Below are 27,319 nucleotides of genomic sequence, written 5' to 3' on the forward strand. Positions count from 1 at the left end.
AGGGTTCCGGGTTCAATTCCAGTCAGGGGCGCATGCCTAGGTTGTGGGCTGAGTCTCCAGTAGGGGATGTGCAGGAGCCGGCCCATCTATGATTCTCATCATTGATGTTTCTATCTCCTCCCTCTCTGAAATTAATAAAAATCTATTTTTAAAAATTATAATTTGAAAAATTTATATGTTTTATTGATTTTAAAGGGAGAGGGAGAAATATCAGTTGCCTCCTGTATGCACCCTGACCGGGAATCAAACCCAAAACCTGGATATGTCCGAGCCACTCTGGCCAGGCTGTTCTAATGTTTAAGTTACAAAACACGTGTAATGTCTTACTGAATATATACAGTAAGAAGGCGTGTCCTTCCCCCTGTCCCTCCTCCAGGGTAACCACTTAGAGGTAAGAATTTAAATTGCTCTTGAAAGTGCCCATCTCCTCCAGGGCGGCTCCCTGAGTCCAAGTCATCGTCTTCCCACCACTTCCTGCTGCAGCCTGACCTCCCCGCGGCGGGCTGAGCTCAGGTACTGGCCGGCCCAGGCCACCTGTGGGAGCACCACCTTTTGTGGGGGAGGGCTTGCCTTCCATGTGCGAAACATGCAGCATCGGGGCTCAGGGAGGGGGCACAGCAACGGTTGTTCCTAAGATGCCGGCCCCTGCTGGAGCCCTCAGGCTTCACGGTGACTCCAAGTCCAAGCGCCTGGCCTGGTCTGACGGGCTCCGCCTGGCTGCACGATGGAGGCACATGGGAGCACGGAACACAGGTGCCCCCGTGTGCGTGTGGGAAGTGGGTGGTTTGCAGTGAGGGTCCTCCCGCAGCCGGTGTGGAAGCTCCCCGGGTGGTTCCAGTTGAGGCGCGGGGACTCCCAGCCTCGAGTTTGGATCGCGCTCTGTGTCACCCCAGCTGCCTCTCCAGCTCCAGCCGGTCCCTGCGGGACACCCCACGTCCAGGCCACGTGAAAGGTATGTCAGCTTTCCCAGCACGCACTGCTCCCCAGCCCTCTGGCTTCCACCCAACACGCGTTTCAGGATAACCTGGCTCGTTCCCATGGCCGTCACACGTCACTGCGGGGTTGAGGTGACAGGGGCCCCTGAGCTTCCTCAGACAAGGCCCCCACCCCGCGGGCTCTCCTCAGCTCCCTGGGTTCAAGTTTCAGCAGGAATCCTGCCCAGTCCCCTTAGCGACACCCCCCCACTCTTGGTCTGACCACACAGGCTCTGTTCAAATTCCTCATCTCCCCCACACCCTTGTCTTACCTCCTGGCCAACTTCAACAAAAACCTGGCTCAGTTCGGCGAAGACTTCCCCTGCCTTAGTAATTCTGCACCCCCACCCCACCTGCTCCTTGGCACCCCACTTTTCTGTGTATTCGGACTTGAGCCTAATCCTTCTCCCAGAGGCCAAACCCCATGCCGAGTCCTCTGGGTCTGCTGCCCGACAGTAGCAAATGCCATGAGTACATTACTGTGTTTGGTTAATCCTCACCCGAGGATACGTTTTACATCGATTCTTAGAGAGTGGGCGGGAGCGGGGAGAGAGACAGGGATGTGAGCGCGCCCCCTTCTGGGGGTCACGCCCGAAACCGAAACCGGGGAGCGGGCTCTTGACCAGAATCAAACCCAGGATCCTCGGTACGTGGTGAGCACACGGGTTTTATTCGGCAAGAGGCGCTGTGTGCGGAGTGAGTCCCTCGGCGACAGCTCCAAAGCCGGGAACCAGGGAGACGGGAGCTGATGGAAGGAAAATCCAGTTTATTCAAGAGGCGGCGGCCGAGCAGGTGCACTCGGGTCACAAAGACCATCTCAGCCTCTCGGAGCAGCAGGGGGCGGGGGCGGGCGGGAGGCAGGACGGACCGGCGGGCCGGGGGTCGGGGGCCGCTCCCAGAGCCATCTCCCGCGGGTGCGGCCTGGTTTCCGTCGGTCAAGGCGGGTCCAAGTGAGCACATCTCCGGAGCCAAATGCCTGACGGCCGGAGTCCCTCCTTCGAGGTTAGCTCCTAGGGCCTCCGAGCCAGTGGACGTACAGGTCACCATTTACAGAAACGATGCTACGAGCGTGGCCGGCTCCCGGGAGGCCCTCCGGCCGCCGGGCGTCTCGCTCATCGCCATTTGCTGGAACGTTCCAACCGGCGTCGGACGGCGGCGCCAACCCCTCTCCTTTCGGAGTTGGCTCCGGCTGGGGAGCTGACCGGGGACCCCGGCCGGAGGGCGGGCCGGTGGGCTCCCAGGGCAGCGCGGCGGCCGCACCTAACGGCTCAGGTACAACAAACGGCCGCGCCCCCGCCGCGCGCCCCGCCCCCGCCGCGCGCCCCGCCCCCGCCGCGCGCCCCGCCCCCGCCGCGCGCCCCGCCCCCGCCGCGCGCCCCGCCCCCGCCGCGCGCCCCGCCCCCGCCGCGCGCCCCGCCCCCGCCGCGCGCCCCGCCCCCGCCGCGCGCCACGCCCGGATATCCGCCCTGTTCCGCCCCTAGCTCCGCCCCCACCGCGCGCCCCGCCCGGATATCCGCCCTGCTCCGCCCCTAGCTCCGCCCCCACCGCGCGCCCCGCCCGGATATCCGCCCTGCTCCGCCCCTAGCTCCGCCCCCACCGCGCGCCCCGCCCGGATATCCGCCCTGCGGGCTCCGTCAGCTGCCTGGCATGGCGCTGTGCGAGGGCTTGGGCTGCGGGAGCTCTCTGCTCTGGCCTCGGGTGTTGCTCTTCGGAGACTCCATCACCCAGGTACCGCCGCGCGGCCCGGCCCGTCCCGCCTGCAGCCCCGGCGCGGCCCTCAGAGGGCGGTGTCGCGGCGTCCTCGGCGACGGCCCTTCCGAGAGCCGCGGGCGTGGCCTCACCGAAGGCCGTGCCGCCCGCACGCGGACCCGCCTCTCCAAGGGTCGCCCACGCCCGCCCCCGGCGCCCGGAAGCCTGAGCGCGCCCGAGGCGGGAGCAGTTGGGCACCGACCTCGGTGGGCGTCACGCCCCGCTCCGCGGTAACGGCCTGTGCGGCGCCACGTCTCGGTCCTGGCCCGGGGACGCCGGCTCGGTGCCCTCCTGGCGGCGGCGGTTCTTCCCGCCGCACGAGCTTGAGCGCTCCGGCGCCGTCGGCGCTGCGTGTCCGCGAGGCCCGGCGCAGCCCGTCCCTCGGCCGCCTCGGGCGGAACCGGCTGAGCCCCAAGAAGACGCCTCCGAGAACAAAGCGGATATTGTCACCGAGGTCATCCCCGCTCACGTCGGGGAAAATGTTCTGAAACACGTGTTCTTAGCGAGGGAGCGCGTTAAAAATCCACTTCCCGACGTCAGACTCCACCCCTAAGCGGCGTCTGTGTCTGCCGGGAAGGGGGGCTTCCCAGGTTCCATGGGGATGTCTGTCGGATGTGCACCCCGAGTTCTGTAAGGAGTCACCCCTGGTGCTTGCAACGGTGGGAAGGGAGTGCAACGTGGTTTCATTTCCCAACTCAACATGCGGTTGGATGGATGGACTGTGCCGAGTTTCTTTTTTTTTTTTTTTTAATATATTTTATTGATTTTTTACAGAGAGGAAGGGAGAGGGATAGAGAGTTAGAAACATCGATGAGAGAGAAACATCGACCAGCTGCCTCCTGCACACCCCCTACTGGGGATGTGCCCGCAACCAAGGTACATGCCCTTGACCGGAATCAAACCTGGGACCTTTCAGTCCACAGGCCGACGCTCTATCCACTGAGCCAAACCGGTTTTGGCAAGTGTGCCGAGTTTCTTAAGTTGCTTTTCTAGATAAGAGACTGAGGCCGGGTCTCCACAGCATGTCGGCAGCTGGCCAGGCCCCCTGATGGAGAAGGAAGCTGCCCGGCAGCTGGCCAGGCCCCCTGATGGAGAAGGAAGCTGCCCGTGGCCAGGGTGGGCTGAGGGTGTCCCTGCCTGACCTGGGGCAGAGCAGAGGGGAGGCCAGCTCGGGTGCCAAGGCGGCAGGGGGAGCTGCCCGCCAAAATGGCCTCCTGATGTGGACCAGTACTAACGGCTGCCTTTTCTCCAGTTTTCTTTCCAGCAGGGAGGATGGGGTGCATCCCTGGCTGACAAGCTGGTCAGGTGAGCCATGTTGGGGTGTTTTAATGTTTATTTTATTGCTTGCCTTTAGAGAGAAACATCAATCTGTTGTTCCGCTTATTTATGCATCCAGTGGTCAGTTCTGGTATGTGCCCTGACCAGGGATCGGACCCGCAACCTGGGTGTATCTGGGCTACACTCTAACCCGCTGAGCTTCCTGGCCAGGGCTGGTACCTGAGTGCTGACTGAGCCCCGTCTCAGGAAGAGAGAGGGTCAGTGCCCTGTCAGTCTTGGCTGGCCTTTCCTGGTCTGTGCCCGGGGGCTGGAGGAGGAAGCGCCGGTCCTCCGCGTTCTGGAGAAAGCTTTGCCGCCATGTGAACTCGAACCCTGTAAGCTGTGGGGAATGTGTGAAGCCGTTCACCATGTAAAGGCGACCAGTCCTTTTCCGGGCATTGTGGTGGGTGTGACTTCAGTGCTGAGTGAGTTCAGTTGCAAGAATGCAGAATAGATTCTTTTTTATTTATTTATTTATTTTTTAAATATATTTTATTGATTTTTTACAGAGAGGAAGAGAGGGATAGAGAGTTAGAAACATCGATGAGAGAGAAACATCGACCAGCTGCCTCCTGCACACCCCCTGCTGGGGATGTGCCCGCAACCAAGGCACATGCCCCCTGACCAGAATCGAACCCGGGACCCTTCAGTCCACAGGCGGACGCTCTATCCACTGAGCCAAACCGGTCAGGGCTCGGCTCTTTTTTAATATATATATATATATTTCATTGATTTTTACAGAGAGGGAGGGAGAGGGAGTTAGAAACATCGATGAGAGAGAACATCAATCAGCTGCACGCCCCCTGCTGGGGATGTGCCCGCAACCAAGGTACATGCCCTTGTCCGGAACGGAACCCGGGACCCTTGAGTCTGCAGGCTGATGCTCCATCCACTGAGCCAAACCAGTCAGTAGTTTTGATAGAGGGTTTTTTCCTCCAAAATTCTCTTTGTATCAGAAAGAGTAATGATGTTGGTATTTGAAGTGTCTGCTGAGGAATTCGTGAACAGGGAGACAGTGTCCCAATTCAAGAGGTTACAATAGCCTGGCTGGTGTGGCTCCGTGGGCACCAGCTGGATTCCCGGTCAGGGCACAGGCCCAGGTTTCAGGGCTTGGTCCCAGTAGGGGGCGTGCAGGAGGCAGCCTCTGGATGATGTTTCTCTCCCGTCAATGTGTCTATCCCTCTCCCTTCCTTTCTCTAAAAATAAAAAAATCAATAAAAATATTTAAAAATTGGTTAAGAAAAAGTACAAATTTTAAAAAAGAGGTTAACATATATATTTATAAATACTTTCCCGATTAGAAACAGTAGAGACAAGCCCTAGCCGGTTTTGCTCAGTGGATGGAGCGTTGGCCTGCAGACGGAAGGGTCCCAGGTTCGATTCTGGTCAAGGGCACATGCCTGGGTTGTGGGCTCGGTCCAACGTGCAAAGGCAGCCAATCAATGATTCCCTCTCATCACTGATGTCTTACCTCTCTCTTCCTCTCTGAAACCAATAAAATATATTTTAAAAAATAGAAACAGTAGACACACGTATCTGTGTTTGGGTCTCAGTAAACTGATCAGCAGGAATGTTGCCTCTTCCTCCGATAGAGGAAATATGCTTATCATTACTTGATAATCTTCATCAACATAACACTCCAAGAACATAGATTTATTTCTGAATGTGAAATGTGTTTTAAAGTCTTCACTTTCTCCTCTCTTTCTATCCCCTAAACTAGAAAAGTGCACCCCGCTTTTTCTAGTCCTAAATGCTTCCTTTATTTAAGTGACTTAATCTAAAAACGTGCAGGTACCCTTCCATCCCTCCGTTTTCTTCTGTGAAATCCGGGGTGCGGGCTGCGGGTAAAACAGCTGCCTCCTGCTGAAGCTGCCAGACTGTTCCAGGTGCTTCCGCGATCCCGCTACAACACGGAGGGGTTTAAGCTCCTGCCCGTGCTCAGCTAGAACACTAAGCCACAGGCCACACCGCGGAGGCGGGCAGGGGGCTGGCTGCGGGGCCCTGGCTGCGGGGCGGTGCTCGGAGCCGGCGGTAAGAGGGCGCCTGCCCAGGTGCGGGGCGGCCAGGCAGCTCACCTGCGCTTGCTGAGTGGGGGCCGCCCGGAACAGCCAGTGCGTGGACTCTCCTGAGCCAGCGGCCGTTTATTTGCCCCGTTAACCTTTTCTGAACAAAAACTCATCATTCAAATGGCCTGAGAAGCTCCGGGAATTTTAAGTGTTTCACCACATAGGTTTCGTAAATAGTTAATTTTAGCACTAAAATCTCACTCGATAGTGTACAGGTGTGAGTGCTAGAAGACGTCTTAATTAGAAGCTTGTTATTTTTCGGAAGAGTAATTATAAGAAAAGACCAGCTTCTTAGAGACTTCCTGCCTATGAGACTTGCTCAGGTTAACACCTGTCTGCTGTCAACTCCATTTTAGAAGCGCCCTGTGCCATGCATGAAACCAGCGGTCTGCAGACTAACGCCCCCTGGTGGTAGTTACCCATCACTCTCAGGGTGTGCCGGCGTGCCCTGCGTGGGCAGGACGTAAGACCAGCGCTCCACGCTGTTGCCCTTGTCAGAACGAGGGCAGGCAGAGCAGGCCCCCAGCCTGGCGCGCTCGCCCTCACAGGGGTTGGTTATGAGACTGAAACGGCCGTGTCTGAAATTCATCTTTACTTTTTGTTAATTTTTCATTTCAGAAAATGTGATGTTCTGAATCGTGGATTTTCAGGCTATAATACTAGATGGGCCAAAATTATCCTTCCAAGATTAATCAGGAAAGGGAGTGTTTTGGACAGCCCCGTAGCAGTTACCATTTTCTTTGGTGCCAATGACAGCGCATTAAAAGGTAAAGGCGTGTTTGTATTTTCCTGGTTCGTTTTCACGTTACAGCAAACGTACATGTATGTCCTGGGTACTTATCCCTGAGGGCAGTGAGTGTCCTGAGGCCGCGGGGTGTCTCTTCTGCCTTCAGTGCCCGTGCCGTTCACCGGCCTGTTTCAGACGCGTGCCGTCTAGCCTCGTGGCGCGTGCGCCTGGCACCTGCGTCTTATTGATGGCAAGAGCAGCTCAGGGCAGCCCGGACCAGGCGCAGCCGGAGCCTGAGTGATGGCACCGGGTGAGGTTTTAGTTTTGCCCATTGAGTATGATGTTGGCTGTGGGTTTGTCATGGATGTGGGTTTATTTTTGACTCAAATGGGAAAGTGCTTCTGAGCAGTAATAGCTGACAGGTGTGGGATCAGCCGGGCACTCTCTCCCATTGCCCGTGGGCAAGCTTGTTATCTTCTGGAAGCTGGGGGGCGGGGCGTGCACCAAGACTTCCCTCGCCTGGAAAGGCGGCAGGTGTGTCAGCCCCACGCAAAGCCCAGGATGCTGTGCTGTGAGGGAGAGGAGCGTCGTGTGGCTGCCCTGCAAGGCCCCCCCCCCCCCATGTTGCTGAGGGTTAGCTATGGAAACAGAAGTGCGCCTAATACAAGGTTACGTGGAAAAAGGCAAATTGGGTCATTTAGCTTTAATGTGACTCCTTTTTAAAAAGTATGCATAGCCATGTGGAAAAGACTGGAAAGAAGCACATGTAAGTGGCAGCTGAGGTTTTCTAGGTGGCAGGAGGCTCCTGAGTGATTTTCTTCTGTAGTTACAGTCACGTGGGGTTTGCAGGCGGTGCAAGGAGCTCTGTGATGCTCATGCGCAAGCCCATCTATACGTATATATAAAAGGCTGTCTGTCCGACTGACTGGTAGCTATGACAGGCACTGACCACCAGGGGGCAGACGCTCAATGCAGGAGCTGCTGGGATGCACACTGGCCATTTAAAAATAAATGAACCTGGCACCAACAAACCAACACTGGGCTTCCCCCAAGTGGGACACAGGCCCCGCCACCACCCTGGAGCGACACCCCACCAAATTGCAGCCGACGCTGCTGAGACCCCCGTGGTGCAAAATGCAGCCCAGCCCAGCCAGCCCAGAAACGGTGGCTGCAGGCGCCAGGTAATGACGTCACGTAGCAATGCCGGCTTCCTCTCCCCAGCGACTAGCCTCCTTGCAGTTTCTTCAGCCCAGAAACCCGACTTGCTTTAGAGCCAGGTGCAAACATTTCACACTGTAACCAAATGTCTGTGAAGTGTTTTCCCGTGCCTCATCTCATGTGGTCCTCACAGACGTCCTGGAATAGGCAGATAGGAGACTCGGTGGAATCCTATGTTCTTTTCATTAGCCAGTTGCAAATAGCGATATTAAAATATTTTTTCTAATTCTCAATGTGCATGAATCCGTGCCCGGGCCACTGGTCTAGAAAGAATCCTTTGCAGCTGCAATAGGGATGGCTGATCAGTTGAGTGCTTCCTTCACGCAGGTGCCTCGTGCTGAGTGCTGTCCACACCTGGGGGTTTGATTTTCACAGACACCCTGTGAGGCAGACCCTGTTACCCTTCGCACCAGTGAGGAGACGGGTCAGAAAGGTGGGGCGTTTGTGCAAGGCCACTGGCTGGTCAGCGACAGGGCCCGGCGCGGGCTGGGCAGTCTCAGCCTCATAACCACGTGGCTGCAGGGCGCCCTGGGGGTGGCCTTTGAAGAACTGTGTGCTTGAACCCTCCCCCTCTGGCCTTGGTGCCGCAGGCCTCCCCGGTGACCTGAGCGTGGGCGTTGGTGACGGGCGCTGACCTCACTGTCACTCCCTCTGCACCCGCAGAGGAGAACCCCAAGCAGCACATCCCGCTGGACGAGTACATGGCGAACCTGCGGAGCATGGTGCAGTACCTGCGGTCCGTGGACGTCCCCGAGGGCAGGATCGTGCTCATCACGCCGCCCCCGCTCTGCGAGGCCGCGTGGGAGAAGGAGTGCCTGGTGCAAGGTGACGGGCCTGGGCGGCCTGGGGACGGAGGGGGCGCTCCAGCCTGCGGCGCGGCTCTGGGGCCCGCACATCCGCTGGGTCTGTGTGCAGTCAGGTTCCAGCACAGCTCGCGGGCCACACCGAGAGCTTCCGGCGTGGAGTCGGAGCCTCGCTCTGGCGAGCTGGACCGCTGGCCTGGCATTGCTGCCTTGTCATTGCCCAACTCCCAAGGCGCCCGCAGCCAGGAGCTCTGTGCCGAGGGCCGGGCAGCATCTCGGAACAGACTGGTCCTGCGCGTGGCGTGGTGCCGAGGCTGAGTCTGTGCCTTGGACACGGGGCACAGGGGGCGTTTTCCTGACTCCCAGCAGTGGGCGGTGCCCACTCTGCCACACCTGTGCTCCTGCCTTCGGCAGCGTGGACCTGGTTTCCCCACAACACAGGCCCCTGCAGGCTCACTGCACACAGGCGCTCAGTGTGAGGGCGCTTCCCTTCGCGTGGCTGAGCGACTGCAGGCAGCTGTGGGGCACCCAGGCTTCTGCCCCACACGGTCCATCCTGACACCTGGGCCAGGACCCGGCCGGTGCTCCGGGTACAGACAGGCCTAGAGCCCGGGCTAGCGAGGGAGACGGGTGGGGAGTGCTGGCGGCAAGGCGATAGGGTGTAACAGGTGTGACTGCAGGCCTCTGACAGCGCTGAGCAGGGGCTGGGGATGAGGGAGGGAGCACTCGCTCCCCAAAGGAGAGCACAGGGCAGGGGGCTGGGGTGAAAGGCCTGGGCTTCTTTCTCAAGGGGTGTCGCCGCCTCGGGGGCTGCTGGTCAGGAAGTAAGCTCTTTGCAGAGCGGAGGGCCAGGGGGCAGGCACAGCCCCTCCTGCCCTGGAGGCATCTGCTGTGATCACAGCAAACACTCCGAAGGGGAACGGGAACCATCGGCATCCAGAGCACAGAGGCCTTGTTCTGAGGTCCGTTTCATTTGTGTGCTGAGTCCCGGTGGTAACCCCACTTCTTACGGATGAGGAGCCATCGGGCCGGTCCTTAACCCGCAGGTCGGCCCCCTGGGAACTTGGGTGCAATGCCCGTTCTTGGGCTGTCCCAGCCCACCTGCTGAGTCGGAGCTGGGGGGAGGCTGGGACGTACTCGGGTCTGAGAGCCGCCACCCTAGTCTGGGCACACCGAGGACGCTGTTGGAAGACAGCCAGGCCTGCTGTGTGTGTCTCTGTGGCTCCTTTGAGCGACGGGCAGGGCTGCCGAGCTGCCGACAGAGAGCGCCCAGCCCTTTGCAGAGAGTTCACTGGCCCTGCATGAGCCTCAGTGACCTCTGTGGTCCCTCCCAACGCTTACTTTCCGCTCGGAAGTCTACAGTGATCCCCCCGATACTGCAGGAGCTTCTTAGTACGTGTACGAACTCGGGGTCTCCGCACAGCGTTCCTCTACAGCGTGGCCCGACTAGCCTGCAGCCCAGCCCCCCTGGGCCTTTCCTGCCTCGGGGCCTCTGCTCCCGTCAGGAGGCCCTGGGGCCACGAGGCCCCTCGTTCTCTGCTGGGAGTAGCCTGCAAGGCCTGTGCTTGTTTATTCTCGGCCCCCAGGCTGGTCCAAGTCTGTGCCTGTTTACTGACCTGAGAAACCATCCTGGTCAGAACCTGCCAAGGGCCCGTGCTGGAGTGGAACAGCTGTCGCCTCTCTCTTCTCCACAGGCTGCAAGTTAAATCGCCTGAACGCGGTGGTCGGCGAATACGCCAGCGCCTGCTTACAGGTAGCCCGAGACTGTGGGACCGACGTGCTCGACCTGTGGGCCCTGATGCAGAAGGACGGTCAGGTACGGTGTCTTGCGTGGTCCTTTTGGGGCGAGTAGGGTCACACAGGCGTGACTCAGCTGTGAGTGGCTCTGAGTAGGTGTCCGATGCAGCTAGAGTCCAGCCAGAGCTCTGAGCTGCTCTGGGTCCATGTTCTTCTAAATTCTTCCCGACTGCGCCCGAGTAGGTTCCTTCTCGAACCCTGCTCGCTACTCGCTGTTGGGTCCGAGCCGCTCTGCCTGGGGCTGGACCCCCTTAGGCGGAGAAGCCAGGAGAAGTTGAGAGTAACAAGAAGGAGCCTATTGCAGAAGCCAGTGACCACACGCCATTAGACAGAACAGCTCTTCACAGCCCAGTGCGTACCGGCAGCCGGCGCCCGGCTGGTAAACACATGTCCTTCCCACGTAGCAGCATTCATCTCTGCACCCACAGCTATTGTCTGAGCAGCCGCACGCTGCTTGCTGCCTGGACGGACAGCTTTACATGGCAACAGCGCCTGAGCTCTCCCTAGCGCGACAGCCTCAGCCGCCCCTCCTGTCTCCCCTGCCCAGCACCCTGGCTGGTCGCCGGCCTCACAGAACGGCCCCAGCTTCTCAGCTCCCTCGCAGCAGCCTCACATCCTCGTCTCGCCAGCACGCTCGCTGGGCAGTAACACGGATTACACTTCTGAGACCTCGTGCCAATACTTCACCATGTTTCGGGCTACAGAGGGCACAGTGCACCGTGTCCTGGCACCTGCTTACGGTACCTTAGCCTTCGCTCAGGGTGACCGTGGCCGTCTGGTGACTGTATGGTGGCCACAGTAGGAAGACAGGTGAGGCTCTGGTCCTCACGGAGGCTTGGGAAGCTCCATCTGGAATTGCCCGGCAGCTACTGCCAAGGGCTGTGGTCACCGAGGAGTCTGTGCACGGAGCCTGGGGTGCCATGCGGCCCTGGGAGAGCCTGGCGCACCTGTAACAGCCCCTCTCCCTTCACAGGACTTCGCACCCTACTTGTCCGATGGCCTCCACTTGTCCCCAAGGGGAAACGAGTTCCTCTTCTCCCACCTCTGGCCTCTGATCGAGAAGAAAGTGTCCTCCCTGCCGCTGCTGCTCCCTTACTGGCGCGACGTGGCCGAAGCAAGACCAGAGCTCAGTCTCCTCGGAGACGGGGACCATTAGGCTGTTGGGAACAAGACGCCAGCAGTGCTCCAAGCCGCCTGATCCGAGGTGTCTGCTCAAGCTCAACCTCTGCCCGTGACCCTGGGCCAGAACACTGACATTTGTACCAGGATGAATAAAGCGTTGTAACCCCCCAGGGAGGCGTGCACCGAGTATGTTTTGGTATTTAATATTTACAGACGCAGGGGCCGCCCGCCACCGCTACAGCACCCACCCTGAGCAGCTGGGGGAGGCTATAAGCGGGAAAAAAGGTAAAAGACAGTTTTATTTTTTAAAAAGTCGATTTTATAAAAAATGGTTTTGATACATTCAGCTGGGAACTGCTTCACTCACACATACACCCACTCACCTTCCATCAGATTCCAAAAGTGTAACTAAAATAAGAATATTGTGACTAAAGGACAGCAAAACCACAAGGTACAAGTTCAAGTATTAGTGTAACAGGTATCTGTGTAACAAACATCCTTGGGAAAAAAGACACCATTTGTCACAGGTTTGGTTAATTGCCCTCAAAGTTTAGAAGTTACTCATTAAACATGTTGGCTGATGAGCACATTCCAGGACTTACAGGGGAGAAGCTTTTAACTAGAATTTTAAGGAAGTCAGAATCCCCGATGACTTCTCCTTCACACAGCGAGTGCGCTCCGTCCAGAGTCCTGAAGCCACGTGCAGTCAGCACCACGGGGTCTAAGCATCACTCACGGGCTGTCCCCCAGGCCACGCCGATGCGGGAGGAGGGTCCCTCAGGCTTAGGGGCAGACAGGCCCCACCACGGCAAAGCCGGCCCTCAGTCCCAGCGCGGAGCGGCACCGAGTCTGCCCGGGATAGCTGCCTGGACAGCCGGGACCACAGAGTAAGGTGACCAGCCCGTCGGGCCTGAGCAACTCGGCGGACGGCCTGGACAGCAGTGCCCGACCCCCAGTGTGACATGGGCGGAGCCACCCAGCCTCCGAGGCCCCAAAATACAGCTCCAAAGAGTGAACGGCAGCGGGCCAGCTCCGGATCTCACCGAGGCCACCCCCAAAAGGCAACTGCCACCCCCAGGAAGACAGCTCCCTGCAGTCAGCGATGCCGAGAGGAGCCCGGCCCGGCTTCCCAGCTCCAGGCCCGGGCTCCGGGAGGACGGCCAGGCACCCAGGGTGCCGACGGCTCGAGCTGTGAGGCATCTGAGAGGAGCCTCCCAAACTGCACCCCGACTCCACCAGCATCGACGCTGGCCCTCAGCAGGCCCCCAAGCGCCCCCAGATCAAACGCAGCCTCTCCTATGGAGGCAACAGTGACCCTTCCCTCGAGGCACGGCCACTCCCCGCACTGAGCCCTGGCTCGACCTCCTCCGGCTCCTCAGCCAGAAGGGGCCGCCGCTGGAGGGCCAGGCTTCTTGGGGGAGCGGCTGGAAGGCTGGTGCTGCGGCTGGACACGGAGACCAGAGGGACCGAGGGAGCCCCGGGAAGGCAGTGCGTGGGCCGCCGGCTGCTGCTGCCCCGGAGGCGCCAACAGCGTGAGGTCCAGGAGCAGACGTGGGAAACAAACACTGGCCGGCAGAGGAGGCCTCACACGGACGGGCAGGAGGCTGTAGGGCAGCTAGCTGCTGCTCGTAACTCACTGTAAACGAGGCTGCTAAACCGTAGGAAGGACTGACCTTAGAATTCCGAAGAAACCAACCCAAATCCCGCCTGATTGGGGTGGGTCTTCTCCCTGCTGTAAGGCGGGCTCGGACCGAGAACCAGACCCACGCTGTGGAGATAATGCACAGCTCAGCTTTGTCTTTATCTTCACTGAGGGCAGAAAAATAAATTACTCTGTTCCAGTTATCCTCGCGAGTTACCGCTAAATGCCTCACCCTCATTAACTGATGAAAAAGAAAACCGCTCTCCCTAATGAGTGCCGTCATGGATGTCAAAGGTTACTTTACCAAAACGTCAATACTTATGGCCTAATCCAGCTGTATCTTCTGCCTCTGCACCACAGGTTGAAGGATATTTTAAACATGAACACTAAAACCTGAAAGCCTCAAAATAAGCTAGATTCACCTGACCTGTTCACACGGAAAGGCCCAACCACACAAGTATGTGTGCCCAGAGTCCAGACACGTGACCAGCACCTGCTGAAGTCACTGCCTGTTTCTCCCAGGTCCTCCCGCCCCCGGGAGTGACAGGGCCAACCTGTAAGAACACTGCGCACAGGGCAGAGCGCGGGCACCCGCCCCGAACTAGCACTCGGTCTCTTTGCTGTCGACACGGTTCTGCCGCTGCAGCTTGAAGGACGAGGCCTTCTCGCTCCTCGTGACCGGGTGGTCCGTGAGGTCCTCAAACGACTTGGCGGCTGTGCTGCTGTTCGGGAAGGGGTCCTTCTCGAAGCCGTCCTCGTCCATGTGCGAGTCCGTGCTGGGGTCTTCCTGGATGGTGTCCATTCGCTGGTGGTCCAGTTTCGGGGCTACAGGCACCAACGGCATCACGGGGGCGGGCTGCAGGGGCTGCAGGCGGCCTGGCGTCTGCGGCCCCGGAAAGGGCTTGATGATGCGGACCGAGGCCGAGTCCATGCTGCTGAGCATTTCAACATTCTGGAAAGACCCGGGAGTAAAAGGTGAACGCACGTCTCCAGCTCCAGCCCCGCACCCAGCCTCACACGGTTGGTGCCACGACCCCTCACGCCAAGGAGAACGCCAGGTGCGGTGCCCTCAACTCAGAAATGACCCGGACAGGGAGCCTGCCAATGGCCGGCCACTGACCATGTGAACACTCGAAGGGAAACTTACAACAACTCTCTCAAGTTCAGGTCTCAAGACAAAAACAATCTCGAAATAGTAACCGAGTTGGTGCTGAGCAGCTGAGTCCCTCGGGGGGGGCGAGCAGCACTGCTCCCTCTACATCTCCACCATCACCCTTGCTGAGGGCACAGGCCCTCACGGACCCCCCTCGGTCTTTCCCGCGGCAGCAGGACCCCCAGCAGCCACAGGGGCGCAGGTCTCCCTGGGCCACCGAGGCCTTCCGGGCGGCATACTTACACTGGGGTGAAACAGGGACAGGGACTCGTACTGCTTATCCAGCTTCTTATCCTGGGGAGGAGGCAGGAGAAAGGTCATTTTCACCAACCGATCCACTCCCGCGCACCCTTAGAGGAGCCTCCTGGTGCCGAGGGAGAGCCTGGCCCCGGGTTGCAGAAGGGGCGGCGGGCTCGACGAATGCGGAGTGTCTCCGCGAACCGGCAGACCCGCCACCGGCTACGGTCTCCTGTCTCGCAGGAAACGGCCCTTTTGGTGGGAAGTGCGGCGAGGTTCAAGGCTGCCCTTCTGGGCGCTCTCCCACCGGCAGGAGGATCTCCGGCGTCTGCCTGTGCCTGGGCAGCGCCGGCCCGGAGCCGCGGTGGGAGGCCTCGCACTGCCCAGCCCGCCGCGGCCTTAAGGTTCTGCCCGGCTGTTCCCCGAGTTCCTGGGGCCCAGACTTGTGAAGGAACTGGTCTCTAACCTGCCCCGCGCTTCAGAAGGCTGCACACACGGTTCCAGCACTGCCCCAGGTGCTGCCTGTGGCTGGCATGACAGTGGCACCAGGCAGGAGGCTGGGCCCTGAATCTAGGCCTGCTCCTCGATCAGCTGCCCTGGACAGGTCTTGTGGTCACAAACAAGCCAGCACCCTCCCTCCTGGCAGCAGCTTTGCTCAGAACAAGAATCGGGCCCCACAGAGGGTCGACAGGTAACTTCCCTGCACAGTGACCAGCAGGAGAGCCAGCGGGGAGGCCGCCCAGTGCTCACCGGTGCCAGCACAGAGGAACCTAGGCCTGCCCATCTCGCAGAAGACAAACCCTCACTTGCACAGAGGAGCAGGGAATGATGTGGAGTTCCTCAGACAAAGCCCAATTGGACCTGTTGGCTGTTCCTCATTTTGAACGAGAATAAACGGACCGCTCCCGCTCAGTATCTGGAAGGGTGTGAACCCCCGTATGTAATGCCAAGGGCGTGATGGCACAGGGCACCATCTTGGGATGCGGGTGTTTGCTGTTTGCTCTGTGACAACAAAGCCTGCAAACACTCTTGTTGAGACACTTCACTCATCTGAGGTCCTAAACGAATCCAGCCAACCAGTACCCTGTGGCCCCGGCTGGCCTGCTCAGTGGATAGGGTGTCGGCCCGAGGACTGAAGGGTCTGGGGTTCAATTTCAGTCAAAGGCACGTAGGTGGGTTGCAGGCTCAATCCCCGGCCCTGGTCAGGGCCCATGCGGGAGGCAACCAATCGATGTGTCTCTCTCAAATCAATGTTTCTCTCTGTCTCTCCTCCTCCCTTCCACTCTCTCTTTAAAAAAAAAAAAAAAAAAAAATCAATGGAAAAATATCCTCTGGTGAGGATAACATAAAAATAAACAGTCTCCTGTGCTCAGAAGTATAAAATTCCTCAGAAATTCTGCACAGGAACGAAACATCCACACACAGAAAGTAATATTCTTGTTGGGGCCTATTCGCTAAGCTCTTCACAAGATACGCTTTCCTCGGGCTAACACCAACACGTGTCATCGGGAACAGCAGGTCAGGCTTTGTTAAGGGCAGATTTCATCTTTTCCAAAGATCCCATGGCTGGAGTGGTTCAAAACTTTAAGGAAACATTTCATTACTTACAAAGGGTGACTTACCACACAATGGACAAGAATGCTGAGAGGAATCCAAACGATCAGGGAGAACACCAGGACGGAGCCCACGATGTTGTCTGCGAGGAACTTCCCTGTGAACCAGCGCAGGGAGTGACCGTCTGACCCAAGGACTGCCGTCTCACAGGAAACGCCCCGAGAGCGTCCGCGCCGTGACCAATGCCCCGGGCTGCTGCCGACGCTCCTGACTCCGCAGAGCACGAGTGTCTGTGCACCTGGGAGACCTGCCCCCCCCCCCCCCCCCCCCCCGCCAACCACAGGTCCCCTTCCGGAAACAGCCCCGAGACAGAGGTCAGTGCCACACAGGGTCTGGAGCCACAGGGAACGGGGCACTGTGCAGGCTGCTGGGAGCAATGCTGTGAAGACAGTGTTGCTCTCTGGGTATTTCTGTGACTAAACTCTAATTACAGGCCCCGGAGGACACAATGCATTCCCTGCTTCCGCAAAATCAGGCCCATTTTAAAATAAATCCTTCATCAGATAATTTCAGATTTACAGTCTGTAGGACTGACCGTGCTTAGACTCTTTTGCGTTCACTTTACTTAGTCGAGAAGGAAGCCAGTGCTTTGACTAAGTACTGATTCCCTCGTGTGAAATCTGTGCAGCCATCTACACGGGGCAGACCTATGAGTCCACCTGAGGGCCTAGACGGAACTAACGCGGTGATACTGCACCTGCTGCTGCAGGACCAGAGTCTACACTTTCCAAATCATCGCAGACATCAGCTCGGTTCCAAGCAGACAAGCACCGGGGGGGATCACCTACCGAAAGTGTTGATGCTCAGCTGATCGATGAAGTCCCAAAACCGCTCGATGACATCCTGTACTCGTTTCTCGCATTTGCCCTATGAACAGAAAACACAGCGTTTTTCCTAAAAGAAATGCACTGAGAAACAGCGTGGCTCTCTACAAGCAGCTAACGCATGAAGGGCTTCATTAAGTCAAACGGCCGGCTCACCTTCGACACGGGCAACAATTTAAGTGTCGCGAGCTCTAAGAAAGGAGGGGTGCTGTCACCGAGGCCTGACCACCAGGCCGCTTCTCTAAGTGAACTTGGGGTTCCCAGGAGACAGACCCAGAAACCAGGGTGCAAAAGACGAGCACCCCAGGGAACACAGCCAGAGGCCTGGGAAGCCTCGGGAACACTAACCCTCGACCACGTTTTGCACAAATAAAATGATGTTTCTGTAGAGACCGAACAGTCTGACTTGGGTGGATCAAGCTGCTTCTAGATCTTTCCTACTTACAAATGGTGACTTAGGTATATTTTTGCCAACTCAATTTTATAATTAACAGAAACCAAATAATCAGGACCCACTGCCCCACAACCACCCACTGTGCCAAAGCCCTCGGGCCCTGGCCAGTCTCTGGACGCGGAGCCCCCGCTCAGAGCGCTCCCGTTTGCTGAGGGCGCCGGCTCTGCTCACAGGCTGTGCCCACACGGCCCCCCGGACGGCCTCGCACAAGAATGAGCGCGGGGTGAGGAGGACAGGGCGGCCCGGTTTGGTTTCCTTCCATTTGCAGATTGAGGGCAACGTGAACACATTTCCCATTGGGCTGGGCAGAAAAGGCTGCCCCCAAACACGTACTCACATTCACGTCACAGAACCCCACGGTGCAGGGCTTCCCTTTCCGCAGGAACAGGTTCTTCTGCTCGGCGTTGACGTAGGGCACGCACCGGCCCTCGGGGTCCCTGCAGCACACCTTGCACGAGTTGTCCGTCTCTGAAACCAACAGGCAGAGCCGAGTTCTCAGACACGCGCCTCTCCTTCCGGGGGCGGGGGGGGGGGGGGGGGGGGGTGGGGGAGGGGGCGGGGGCACTGGTTTTTTATTTCAAAGCCTCTCTCCTCCAGACTCCACTCAAGGAGCAACTTCTGAGTTCACGCCCCTCCGTCCCGAGTAGAGGCCACAAGGTCAAGATTTACACAGAAGTTTCCTTTGTTTGGAGTAAAAACCAAATTATTCCCTGTACTTCGTAACGCAAAGTGTTTCCCTCCATCCCAACATCACACTGCTGCTCTCAACCCTTCTCTCACGACAAGGACACCCCGGAGGGCCAGGGCTCCAGCCAGACAAGAGGGACGGAGCTGCCACCCGGTGGTGTGGCCGAGTGACCTGTGACGGGGCACGGCGGCCTACGCACAGCACCCTCCCCAAGGCCAGCCTCCGGCATCGTGAGGGGACGGAGTGACGGGCCTCAGGTAAGCCACTGGCACCCACTCAACGGCAGAAACGCCCAGCAAGTCACCGGCAGTTGAGTCGGGACAGACTTCACCGGGGCGAGTGGGCAGTGACAGTCACCGAGATCAGCTAGGACACCGGGAACAGGAAAAACCACCTCCAGGGAGAGCGGCCTGGCCATCGCTCATTCACCACCGTTTCCGGGGCCTTGACTGTGCGGCTTGGGGCAGCCTACGCCTCTTGCCACGCCCTCAACAGAGCGCTTGCTCGGCACCTGCCACGTCACCTCCTTATTTACACGCTACTCCGCCCGGAGACCGGACCCGCTGTGGGGATGCCGAGTCCCCGCCCAGGGGCGTGGTTTCTGGGCTCTTGGTTTTGCAATCAGAACCCTGCGGTGGGGCAGGAAGCTCAGAGCCGGGCGCCAAGATACCGTGAAAACCTGAGGACAAGGTCTCAGAGGTCAGCACCGTGTGGCCAACCATCACTGAGGAGGCCCGCAGACAGGGACCGGCCGGCGGCGAGCCTCCTCCTCACGGGCCGCCCGGAACCGGCTCTCCGGGACGTGCTGAAGGGGCACCACAGCTCCTGCTGCCTTCACGCGTGTCTGACACAGGAAGGAGCAGCAAAGACACAGCCACCGCCCGTCACCCAGACCCCTCCTACCGCCCCACACTGGCCACGTGGTCTGAAAACGTGGCAGGAAGGGAGCCCATGGGCTGGTTTCACAGACAAGGCGGCGGAGCCAGGATCTGAATCCAGGGGTGTCTCCCCACCATCCTCAGCAGTGAGGGCTGACACTGTCAGGGCCCCAAGTGAGGGCCGGGCCGGGCAGACACAGGCCACCCTCCCCCGCAGCAAGGCCACGCGGGGACACGTGCTCACCGTTACACGCGCAGGACTCCAGCTGCTGCTCCCGCTCGCAGAAGGGCACGCACTTGCCGTCCTTGCACTTGCCCAGGTCCAAGCACACCGTGTCGTCCTCGGCGTCCCCGGGAGGCGGGCACTCGCTGCTGTTACCTAGAAGCACCAACCGGCAGAGGCCCCGTGAGTCACGCCTCCAGGTCCACAGGGCACGCCGCACGCAGGGTCCCGACCCGGAGCCCGGGCTGGCAGAGGAAGAGGTGACCCATCGGGCAAGGATGACACGCCATGCCCAATCAGCAGGTGAGCAGATGGTCTGGGAGAGGGCCAGGCCCGAAGGCCCCAAATGCCCACACTGTCTCCCGGCCTCACCTCAGCCACTGACCCCTACCGTGCATCGGCTTTTACCGTTTTACTGTGAAACCTAACAGACATGTAATACATGCGTACGGACTATCACCACTAACAACACCAACACTAGTGCCATCAGGTAGACTAAAAGCGCACTCCCCGTGGAGAGATGTTCAAGAAATTGTATATAAAGATGAGAAATCACTTTGCAAGCATCAAACTGGCAAAAAATAAGAGTTTTGGCAAGGACATGGGGACAGAGGTGCCCACGGGCACTTGGCACTGACACGCTTTGCCCACGGCTGAGACCGGCGCAGGAAGGATGTCAGCGCAGCCCTGCCTGGGTGTCCAGGAGATGACGGCTATCCCAGCGGCCACTGCTCGGTGAGTGAGATCATCACATGACGAGCACTCGGCAGGTGCCCCCAACATGAACTCAATACAGACATGGATAGCATGCAGTGCCACAGAATGACTTGTAAACATGGTATTGAGTTGAAAAGATCTAAGGAAGAATACCATTTTGGCATGTTAAAAACACACAGACACGAAAGAGCACATTATGTTTCAAGGATATACACATATCCAGATACACGTTAAACACAGCAGAAGGGATGCCTGCAGGGAAGAGAATGAAGGGGGAGGGGAAGGGGCGGACGGGGAACTGGAAGGAAGCAAACGGGTCTGCAGGACGCTGACAGCGAGCCGCAAACTAAGGCGCACACTCATCTCCGCCTGGAGGGGAAGAGGGGCTGCTTTCACGCAAGTGCAACAGCCTGGTTCCCAAACACGCATCTCCCCTCTTGAGCGGAGTCTTCCAGAAGCAGCAGAGGCCGTACCTGTGCAGTAAGACACGCCTTTGCACGTGGCATTGATAGCCTCTTGGCACTTCTTCTGGGCAGTCTCAAACTGGCAGTTTTTACAGCAGGGGCTGTTCCGGTCACTGCGGAGGAGCAGACAGGGACCGTTCGGTCAGACAGGTCAGAGCCAGCACCGCAGTCCGGGTCCAGGCCCTGAGGATCGGCCGCAGGGCAAGGCCGCCGGGCTGGGTCGCCCACTCCTGCATAACCGACTTCCAGGAGCTGGCGCCACCTGCGTACTCTGTCTGCCCGTCCTGATGTGGCATCAGGCAGGGCAACGCAGCCCACAGCACAGGCTGGCCCGAGTGACTCGTCTTTAAAACATCTTGGGCCCTCGGTTTTCATCAGCTTAATATACATAATACAGGAATTTAAAAGAGAACGCGGGCCTGCAAGGCAATCAATGGTCAAGAAACTCAGCGGCCCAGCCCTCCTCCCTGAGTAGTTACATGTTGATATGCATGTAGGCAGTCAAGTCTGTTATTCACCATAAACAAGCTTTCCCCTCTGCTTCCACGCAGGCCCTGGCTCTCAGGGGACATAACAATGGCAGCAGAGGTGCCTTCTAACTGTAACCTGCTTCCTCCACATGAGTTTTGCCATTAAACGGTGCAACGCTCAGCTACTGTGCGGACACACACAGTTCATTTATGTCCAGGACTGCCGTGTCGATGATGCCCAGTACCGGCTATTACAGAGAATGCAGCCCTGAAGAGAATCATCAACCGTCCTCCCTGACATCCGTTTCCTCAGAAACGATTCTTGCTCTGGGGAGTCTCCGCTCGGTAGCAGAGTGCGTGAGAGGAGGGATTCCGTGACAGGCTGTCAAGACTGCTTGGAGCCGAAACCGGTTTGGCTCAGTGGATAGAGCATCAGCCTGTGGACTGAAGGGTCCCAGGTTCGATTCCGGTCAAGGGCACGTACCTTGGTTGCGAGCACATCCCCAGTAGGAGGTGTGCAGGAGGCAGCTGATGGATGTTTCTCTCTCATCGATGTTTCTAACTCTCTATCCCTCTCTCTCCCTTCCTCTCTGTAAAAAATCAAAATATATTAAAAAAAAAAAAAAAAGACTGCTTGGAGGAAGCATTTTTCTTGCTGTCAAGGGCACAGGGTAAACACCTGTGCATGCACACACACATACATACATGCACCCGGCACACACGTCCTCGCACCAATTCCAAAGGCCCTGTGTTTTCAACCTGCCGGGACCTGGATACCCGCCCCCCAGGCCCGGCCCCCGGCCCAGCCCCGGCCCCGGGCGGCCCACCTGCACTGCACGCCCGCCTTCAGCGTGCAGTTGTGGTGGCAGCAGGTGTCGTTGTTCAGGTACATCATGCCCGGGTCGCACTCCTCTCCTTCGTCCACGCGCGAGTTCCCACACACCTTGTTGCTGCGCTCTTGGAAACACTCCTGGGCCTTGCTTTCGATGGTCTTGTAGATGGACTGCTTACTGCAGTTAGAGAACATCTGAGAGGAAGAAGGGCCCGAGCCAGCGTGAGAACCCATTCCTGTGGGTGCGCCGCCTCTCTCACTCTGAATGCTCCGGTCCTCGGAGCCTCCTGGAGGCATCGAGTTCATCCCTCTAAGTGCCTCCGCCTGGGACCCAGTCCTCTCCCTCCGTAGAAGGCTGAGAAGCGGGTGCGGGTTTGGTGAAGAGTCTGAAACTCCTCACAGGAAGGCAAGCTGCACGCAGGCCGAGCCCAAACCCCCCAGCCAGTCCGTCGAGAGGACGAGCAGTCGGGCACGAGTGGAGGATCTGAGCTCCACCAGACCACGAGCCGCGCCTCCTCGGCCTGGCACCGCCGGGGCAGTGCGAACCGTCACGGACCTTCGTCTTCCGAGACACCACGTGCAGGCACGCCAACGGGCTGATCCGGCTCACCACCCTGCCCTGGCTATTTGTATGAATGAGCCATGTTTAAAGACTTCAAACAGTTGAGCTCACGGAGAAGCAGTCTTACACAGTCTATTGAAAGATTAATTCTAAACTGTCACCTACACCAGCGGTCGCCAACCTTTCGGACATCACAGACCAGCAGCTGGCGACGGCTGCTCTAAACATTCTCGTGGGTCCCCAAGATCCTAACAGTTTTGAAGGTGACCGGTGTCTCAGAGGCTCCTCTACCCTCGCTTCCCAGAACCACGGACGTGGCTCCTCCTGAACGCGACAGGTTTACTACCAGGCGCTGTGACCGAGTCCAGGTGCCACACCCTCTGGCGTTGTGAGGCAGCGTAAGAGGCGCAGGGAACTCGGCGTCGTTATTTGAGGCGGGGTCTCCAGTTCTCTGCAAATTGCTAACATGGCTTCTCTCACCCCAGCCCAGAGGAGTGGCGCACAGGACGCTCCGAAGGCGGTGTGAGCGCTGAAGTGCACAGAAGGGACGGCCAGAGCTCCGCCTGAGCAGACCTCACCGCTCAGCTCCGGCACAGGGAGAGGAGCAGCCCTCTAGGGACTCTCCCCTAACGTCTCTGCTGTTGTTCACAACGCCCCAACCCACCGCGTATGTCAGAGACCCTCACTAGTGAACCGCCCACATCCGTACCCACACAGTGGCCAGGTGCCACCTACCCTACCAGACACGGGGACAGAGCTGCGACCAGAGACAGGGCCCTGCCCGCAGGAGGCTCAGAGCTGACCAATTCTGTGTTCTGTGGCAACAGTTTATGAAAACATGCGAATGGCGAAGGACTGCAGGGCTTAAATGAAGGACAGCTTGTAAATGAGAATGACCGAAGTTTCCACCTACACCCTGAGCCCACCAGACCCTGCGATCTGGAACTGCAACACCAACCCGAACTGTGGCTGAGCTTCCACGCGGCTCAAACGCACATGCTCAATCTTGGTAACAAACAGCCCAGACAACAGCTTTCACCGGATGTGATGGGCCACACTTCACTCCCAACACACAACCGAGTTTCCAGGGACTGGTAATGGGCAGTCCACCCCTGAACGGACCCGTTCTGCGCTCTGGTTGTAACTAAATAGCCGCTTTCTTTCCTAACCACGTCAAGACGCTCCAAGACACATACCTTATTGTTCTCATGATCTCCGCTCACAGCTATGGGATACATCACGAATTTTCCTCCCTGGTCCTCATTTGGGGCACATTCCGCTAGACCATCCGGGTCATGTTCTGCTCCAAAATTGTGCCCCAATTCATGAGTTGTAACCAGGTCAGCTTCCTTAAAGATCATGCAAAGAAAACATTACTTGCCAATACCCAACCACCCCGGCTTTGGCCAGGGGCCCGCTGTCTTCAATAGGGCCCTGATGAATGGGCCCCGACAGAACCTAACTCTGCCCAGAGGACATGTGCCCAGCTCCAACAGCCCCTTCCCACACTCCCTGGAGCATCTGGGCAGCCAGGGACCGGCTCTGTCGCTGAGCTATAACAGAGCCGGTGGGTGGGACGCCAGACCAGTTTTAAAAAGGGACAGGCTCTGCTCTCTCCGTCCTCCTCTCCGCAGCACAGGAGGGAACCATCCTGTGACCTGAGGACAACGGCTCCAGGACAGAGGGGGAGACCGGGCGCTGGAGCACCTCAGAACGCCGCCCACCCACTTCTCGCCTGAGCCACACCCCTTAGCTAACTAAGGCACTGCTTACTGCAGTTTCTGTTCTGTGGACTTTCTGGAATATGCCTAACACATTCCTAATGGATATATCTGGGCAAAAACAAGATCCTAAAATATTCCAGAGGGAAAAACAGGTCACATCAAAAGCATAAAAAGTTGGAGTGACTTCAGACTCTAATAGTAACACAAAACACTAAAGGACAATGGAGCAAAGCCTTCACATTCGGAGGGAATTGGGAATATACCAGCTAAATCATCGGGCTGAAGGGCAGGGTGAAGACATTTTCAGATACGCAAAACCTCAGGAGTCTCCCTCCGGGCACCATTCTTAGGCAGCTCCTGAGGGTTTTTACCAAAATGCTGGTACTGGTCAAGAAGAGGAAGAACAGGCCGGAAAGGAGTCCGGGGGACTGCAGACCACAGCCACTGCAGGGCCAGCACCGCCCGCGGCGCGGGCAGCAGAGGGCCTGGGGACAGCTTCCGGGACAATGGCCCAGTGCGTCTTGGAAGAAGTCTGACCAGTAACCTTTATTTTCTTCTTTATGCCTTTTACTTTCAGATTTCTCACCAGAGAACATGTGTTTAGGCGTAAAAAACCAACAACAACCTAGTATGTATTGCTCTTTTAGAAGACATCTACATAAATACGTAACAACTACAACAAACTAAACATCGATCCTTTTAAAAAATAAAAGAACATACCTTTGTAAGAATGGTTTTACCATAATTTTTTGTGCTGGTCAGACCACTATTCAAATAGATGTTTTTCTTTCCAATTGGACTATAATAAGCTAAAGGAGAGAAAACAGACAAATTGCTTGTTCAGTACAGAACTTCCATATAAGCCAATCAGCCTGCTGTTCCCACAGTCACACAGCAAACGGGAAACTTACCCTTTGGACAAACACCGCCGTGACTGTTTGCTCTGGGAGAACCAACATAAGCCAATCCAAGAGTTCCCATATCAAAATCCTGGTACGTGAACAGATGTGCTAGGCAGACTTTAGATGCTTCTTCAGCTATATCAAAGCTAAATTGCTTTAACAAGCAAAGTGTTCTTAATTAGATTAACAAGGACATGGCATCGAAAGATGTTTCAACCAAGTGTTCCCTCCCGATCAGCTCCGTATGACTGCCGGTCTGCACCCAAGAGTGCGGGCAGGGCAGGGCAATGCTCCTTGCCACAGCTCACACCCACCTACCCCACAGGTGAGGGGCAGACCTCATCTGCAGGGGTGGGGACACAAAGGGAGGGGCTGGGAGCTGTTCACAGCAGCTCTAAGGAACGACGAGGGCTGGTGTGAGAGGTACAGCCCAGCACTGGGGACATTCCACAACTGTCAGACCCAGTACTGGGATACCTACCTCTCTCAGGGCCTCAGAACTTCACACCAAGACAAGGGCTTCTCAAGTATTTCAAGAACTCTTAACGGTTTTAGTAGAAACCTCTCCTACAACAACCCACAGCTTCCAATTAAAAAATATCTTGATTTTTAAAATGCTTAAACTGAACAGCAGGGTCCTGGCCAGGTAGCTCAGTTGGTTAGAGCGTCATCCCAGTACACTAAGGTTGTGGGCTTGATCCCAGGTCAGGGCACATACAACCTGGCTAGAGCTGATAATATTCTGAAATTCCATTCAAGCTTTGAAAACTGGATTTGGGCCTGTGAGACTCCCCAGAGAATACGGATGAACCACACACTGTACCTGGACTAACCCATGGAAACTATTAAATAAATAAAGTGTTGCTTTAGGCTGCTAAATCTGTGGTAATTTGTTAGAGCACCAAGAGGCAACTGATACATCACCAACCTACTGAAAGATAAACACTCTCATTTCCTAGAAGGTCATTTTACAAAGCAATATCATCACAAACTCAGACACTGGCATCATGTGCAGACAGGATACATCATACCCCGTTGAGAGAGTTTAGGTTCACTACCTTTAGGTGTATTACCAGAATAAAAACACGAAAACTTAGAATTCTTGAACAGAACTTCTAGATCTCGAAGTTATAAATCTGCCGCCTGATTCCTTTCCATACCATTGATCACTGACCTAAGAGACGCACTGAACAGTTCCCAAGAGACTTGAACAAACAAAATGATACAAAACTGTATGCACTGGGCATCCCCCGAGTTTCTAGTCCATGGCTTCACTGGACCCTCAGACGTCAGGGGTCAGCGCACCGCTCTGAGCACTCCCGTGGGCACAGCTTTTTGCCGCTCTGGCTGCTGGCCCTGCTGCAGGGGACAGGCGACCGCTGACCAGCTGCTGGGCTGCTCCGGTTCCCACGCCCCTTTTCTAACATGCCCCTTCGTCAGCAGACGTGGCCCCCCCCGCAGAAATCACAAGTGGTAGCAACAGCGTCACGTCCAGGGCTCCCCACCTACCTCCAGCAGCATCTTCACATCCCAGGCATCCTTTTCTTCATTTGGGTAGCTTTTTGCCATGTTATAGTGCCTTTCACCAGGTTTTACATCTTTTGGAGACTTGAAAATGAGAATCTATACTTAAAGAGAGAATACACTTAGAACACTTCAGAAAAAGCCACAAACTGAATACTGCATTGTTCAGATATTCAATAAAAGCCAATTCTAGAAAAAGTTTTGGAACCAGAATTTCATAAAATTCTTCAGCCCTAAATAATTAATGTTTAAAAACAAAGTGAGAAGCAGATGATAATGGAACACTTGTCAACGAATGATTTATAAATTTATAAATGTGCTCCCAAATTTTCATTTTCTCTATATTTATTTGAAAACGAGAACTTTAGTTCCATTAGCCTAAAATATCTAGTTCAACCCCAGTCAATGCTGCAGGGATGCCGAACAGGATGAGCGTCACTGTAAGCCACAGGAGGAAAAGGTGTAAAGAACAGGGGCCGCTCCTTGTTCACGCCGTACAAATGCTATTGGTCCTGCTCGTTCACACAGAGCCAGGGACAGGGCCGTGCTCGGCGCGGTCGCTCCGGGGGTCTCCGGCCCTGCCTGCCTGCGGAGGGCATACTCTGCTCTGCTCTGCCACCACGTGGGAAGCGCACCGG

The 27,319-nt window shown here is 57.0% G+C and overlaps 2 protein-coding genes across 5 annotated transcripts in view; one reads left to right on the plus strand and one right to left on the minus strand.

Annotated features, from left to right (window-relative positions):
• Window positions 1-2,595: 2,595 nt before the first annotated feature.
• Window positions 2,596-11,953, plus strand: IAH1 (isoamyl acetate hydrolyzing esterase 1 (putative)). 3 transcript variants are annotated; one of them, XM_079791665.1, is made up of 6 exons: window positions 2,596-2,702; window positions 3,976-4,028; window positions 6,725-6,873; window positions 8,715-8,876; window positions 10,549-10,670; window positions 11,625-11,953. In XM_079791665.1, exons 1-6 carry the CDS (start codon window positions 2,622-2,624, stop codon window positions 11,805-11,807), a joined length of 750 nt encoding a protein of 249 aa, XP_079647791.1. In that variant the 5' UTR covers window positions 2,596-2,621; the 3' UTR covers window positions 11,808-11,953. The 3 variants fall into 3 exon arrangements, with proteins under 3 accessions (XP_079647791.1, XP_079647792.1, XP_079647793.1); XM_079791666.1 differs by lacking the exon at window positions 2,596-2,702 and adding an exon at window positions 2,712-3,353; XM_079791667.1 differs by lacking the exon at window positions 2,596-2,702 and adding an exon at window positions 3,369-3,763 and having other exon boundaries at window positions 3,804-4,028; window positions 11,625-11,950.
• A 154-nt stretch (window positions 11,954-12,107) lies between these two features.
• The window catches only part of ADAM17 (ADAM metallopeptidase domain 17), a 36,206-nt gene continuing 20,994 nt past the window's right edge, over window positions 12,108-27,319 (minus strand). Inside the window, exons 4-15 of one of the 2 annotated variants that reach the window (XM_079791664.1) lie at window positions 26,667-26,780; window positions 25,167-25,311; window positions 24,976-25,064; window positions 23,728-23,880; window positions 21,965-22,164; window positions 20,677-20,780; window positions 19,508-19,642; window positions 18,035-18,165; window positions 17,208-17,286; window positions 16,428-16,516; window positions 14,812-14,862; window positions 12,108-14,367 (exon numbers count right to left, since the gene is read on the minus strand). In XM_079791664.1, coding sequence (XP_079647790.1) covers window positions 14,017-14,367; window positions 14,812-14,862; window positions 16,428-16,516; window positions 17,208-17,286; window positions 18,035-18,165; window positions 19,508-19,642; window positions 20,677-20,780; window positions 21,965-22,164; window positions 23,728-23,880; window positions 24,976-25,064; window positions 25,167-25,311; window positions 26,667-26,780 — 1,641 coding nt within the window. In that variant the 3' untranslated portion in view covers window positions 12,108-14,016. The remainder of the gene's footprint in view (window positions 14,368-14,811; window positions 14,863-16,427; window positions 16,517-17,207; window positions 17,287-18,034; window positions 18,166-19,507; window positions 19,643-20,676; window positions 20,781-21,964; window positions 22,165-23,727; window positions 23,881-24,975; window positions 25,065-25,166; window positions 25,312-26,666; window positions 26,781-27,319) is intronic. The other variant, XM_079791663.1, reaches the window with a different exon arrangement.

This window comes from Cnephaeus nilssonii, assembly GCF_951640355.1.
Source record: "Cnephaeus nilssonii genome assembly, chromosome: 15".
In the NCBI taxonomy this organism is placed as follows: domain Eukaryota; kingdom Metazoa; phylum Chordata; class Mammalia; order Chiroptera; family Vespertilionidae; genus Cnephaeus; species Cnephaeus nilssonii.

Bases quoted from the DNA above. Each gene is read 5' to 3' on its own strand.
- IAH1 (XM_079791665.1), top strand. From the start codon at position 2,622: ATGGCGCTGTGCGAGGGCTTGGGCTGCGGGAGCTCTCTGCTCTGGCCT. The intron at 4,029-6,724 runs GTGAGCCATGTT...TTTTCATTTCAG, and splicing joins CTGGCTGACAAGCTGGTCAG to AAAATGTGATGTTCTGAATC. The intron at 6,874-8,714 runs GTAAAGGCGTGT...CTGCACCCGCAG, and splicing joins CAATGACAGCGCATTAAAAG to AGGAGAACCCCAAGCAGCAC.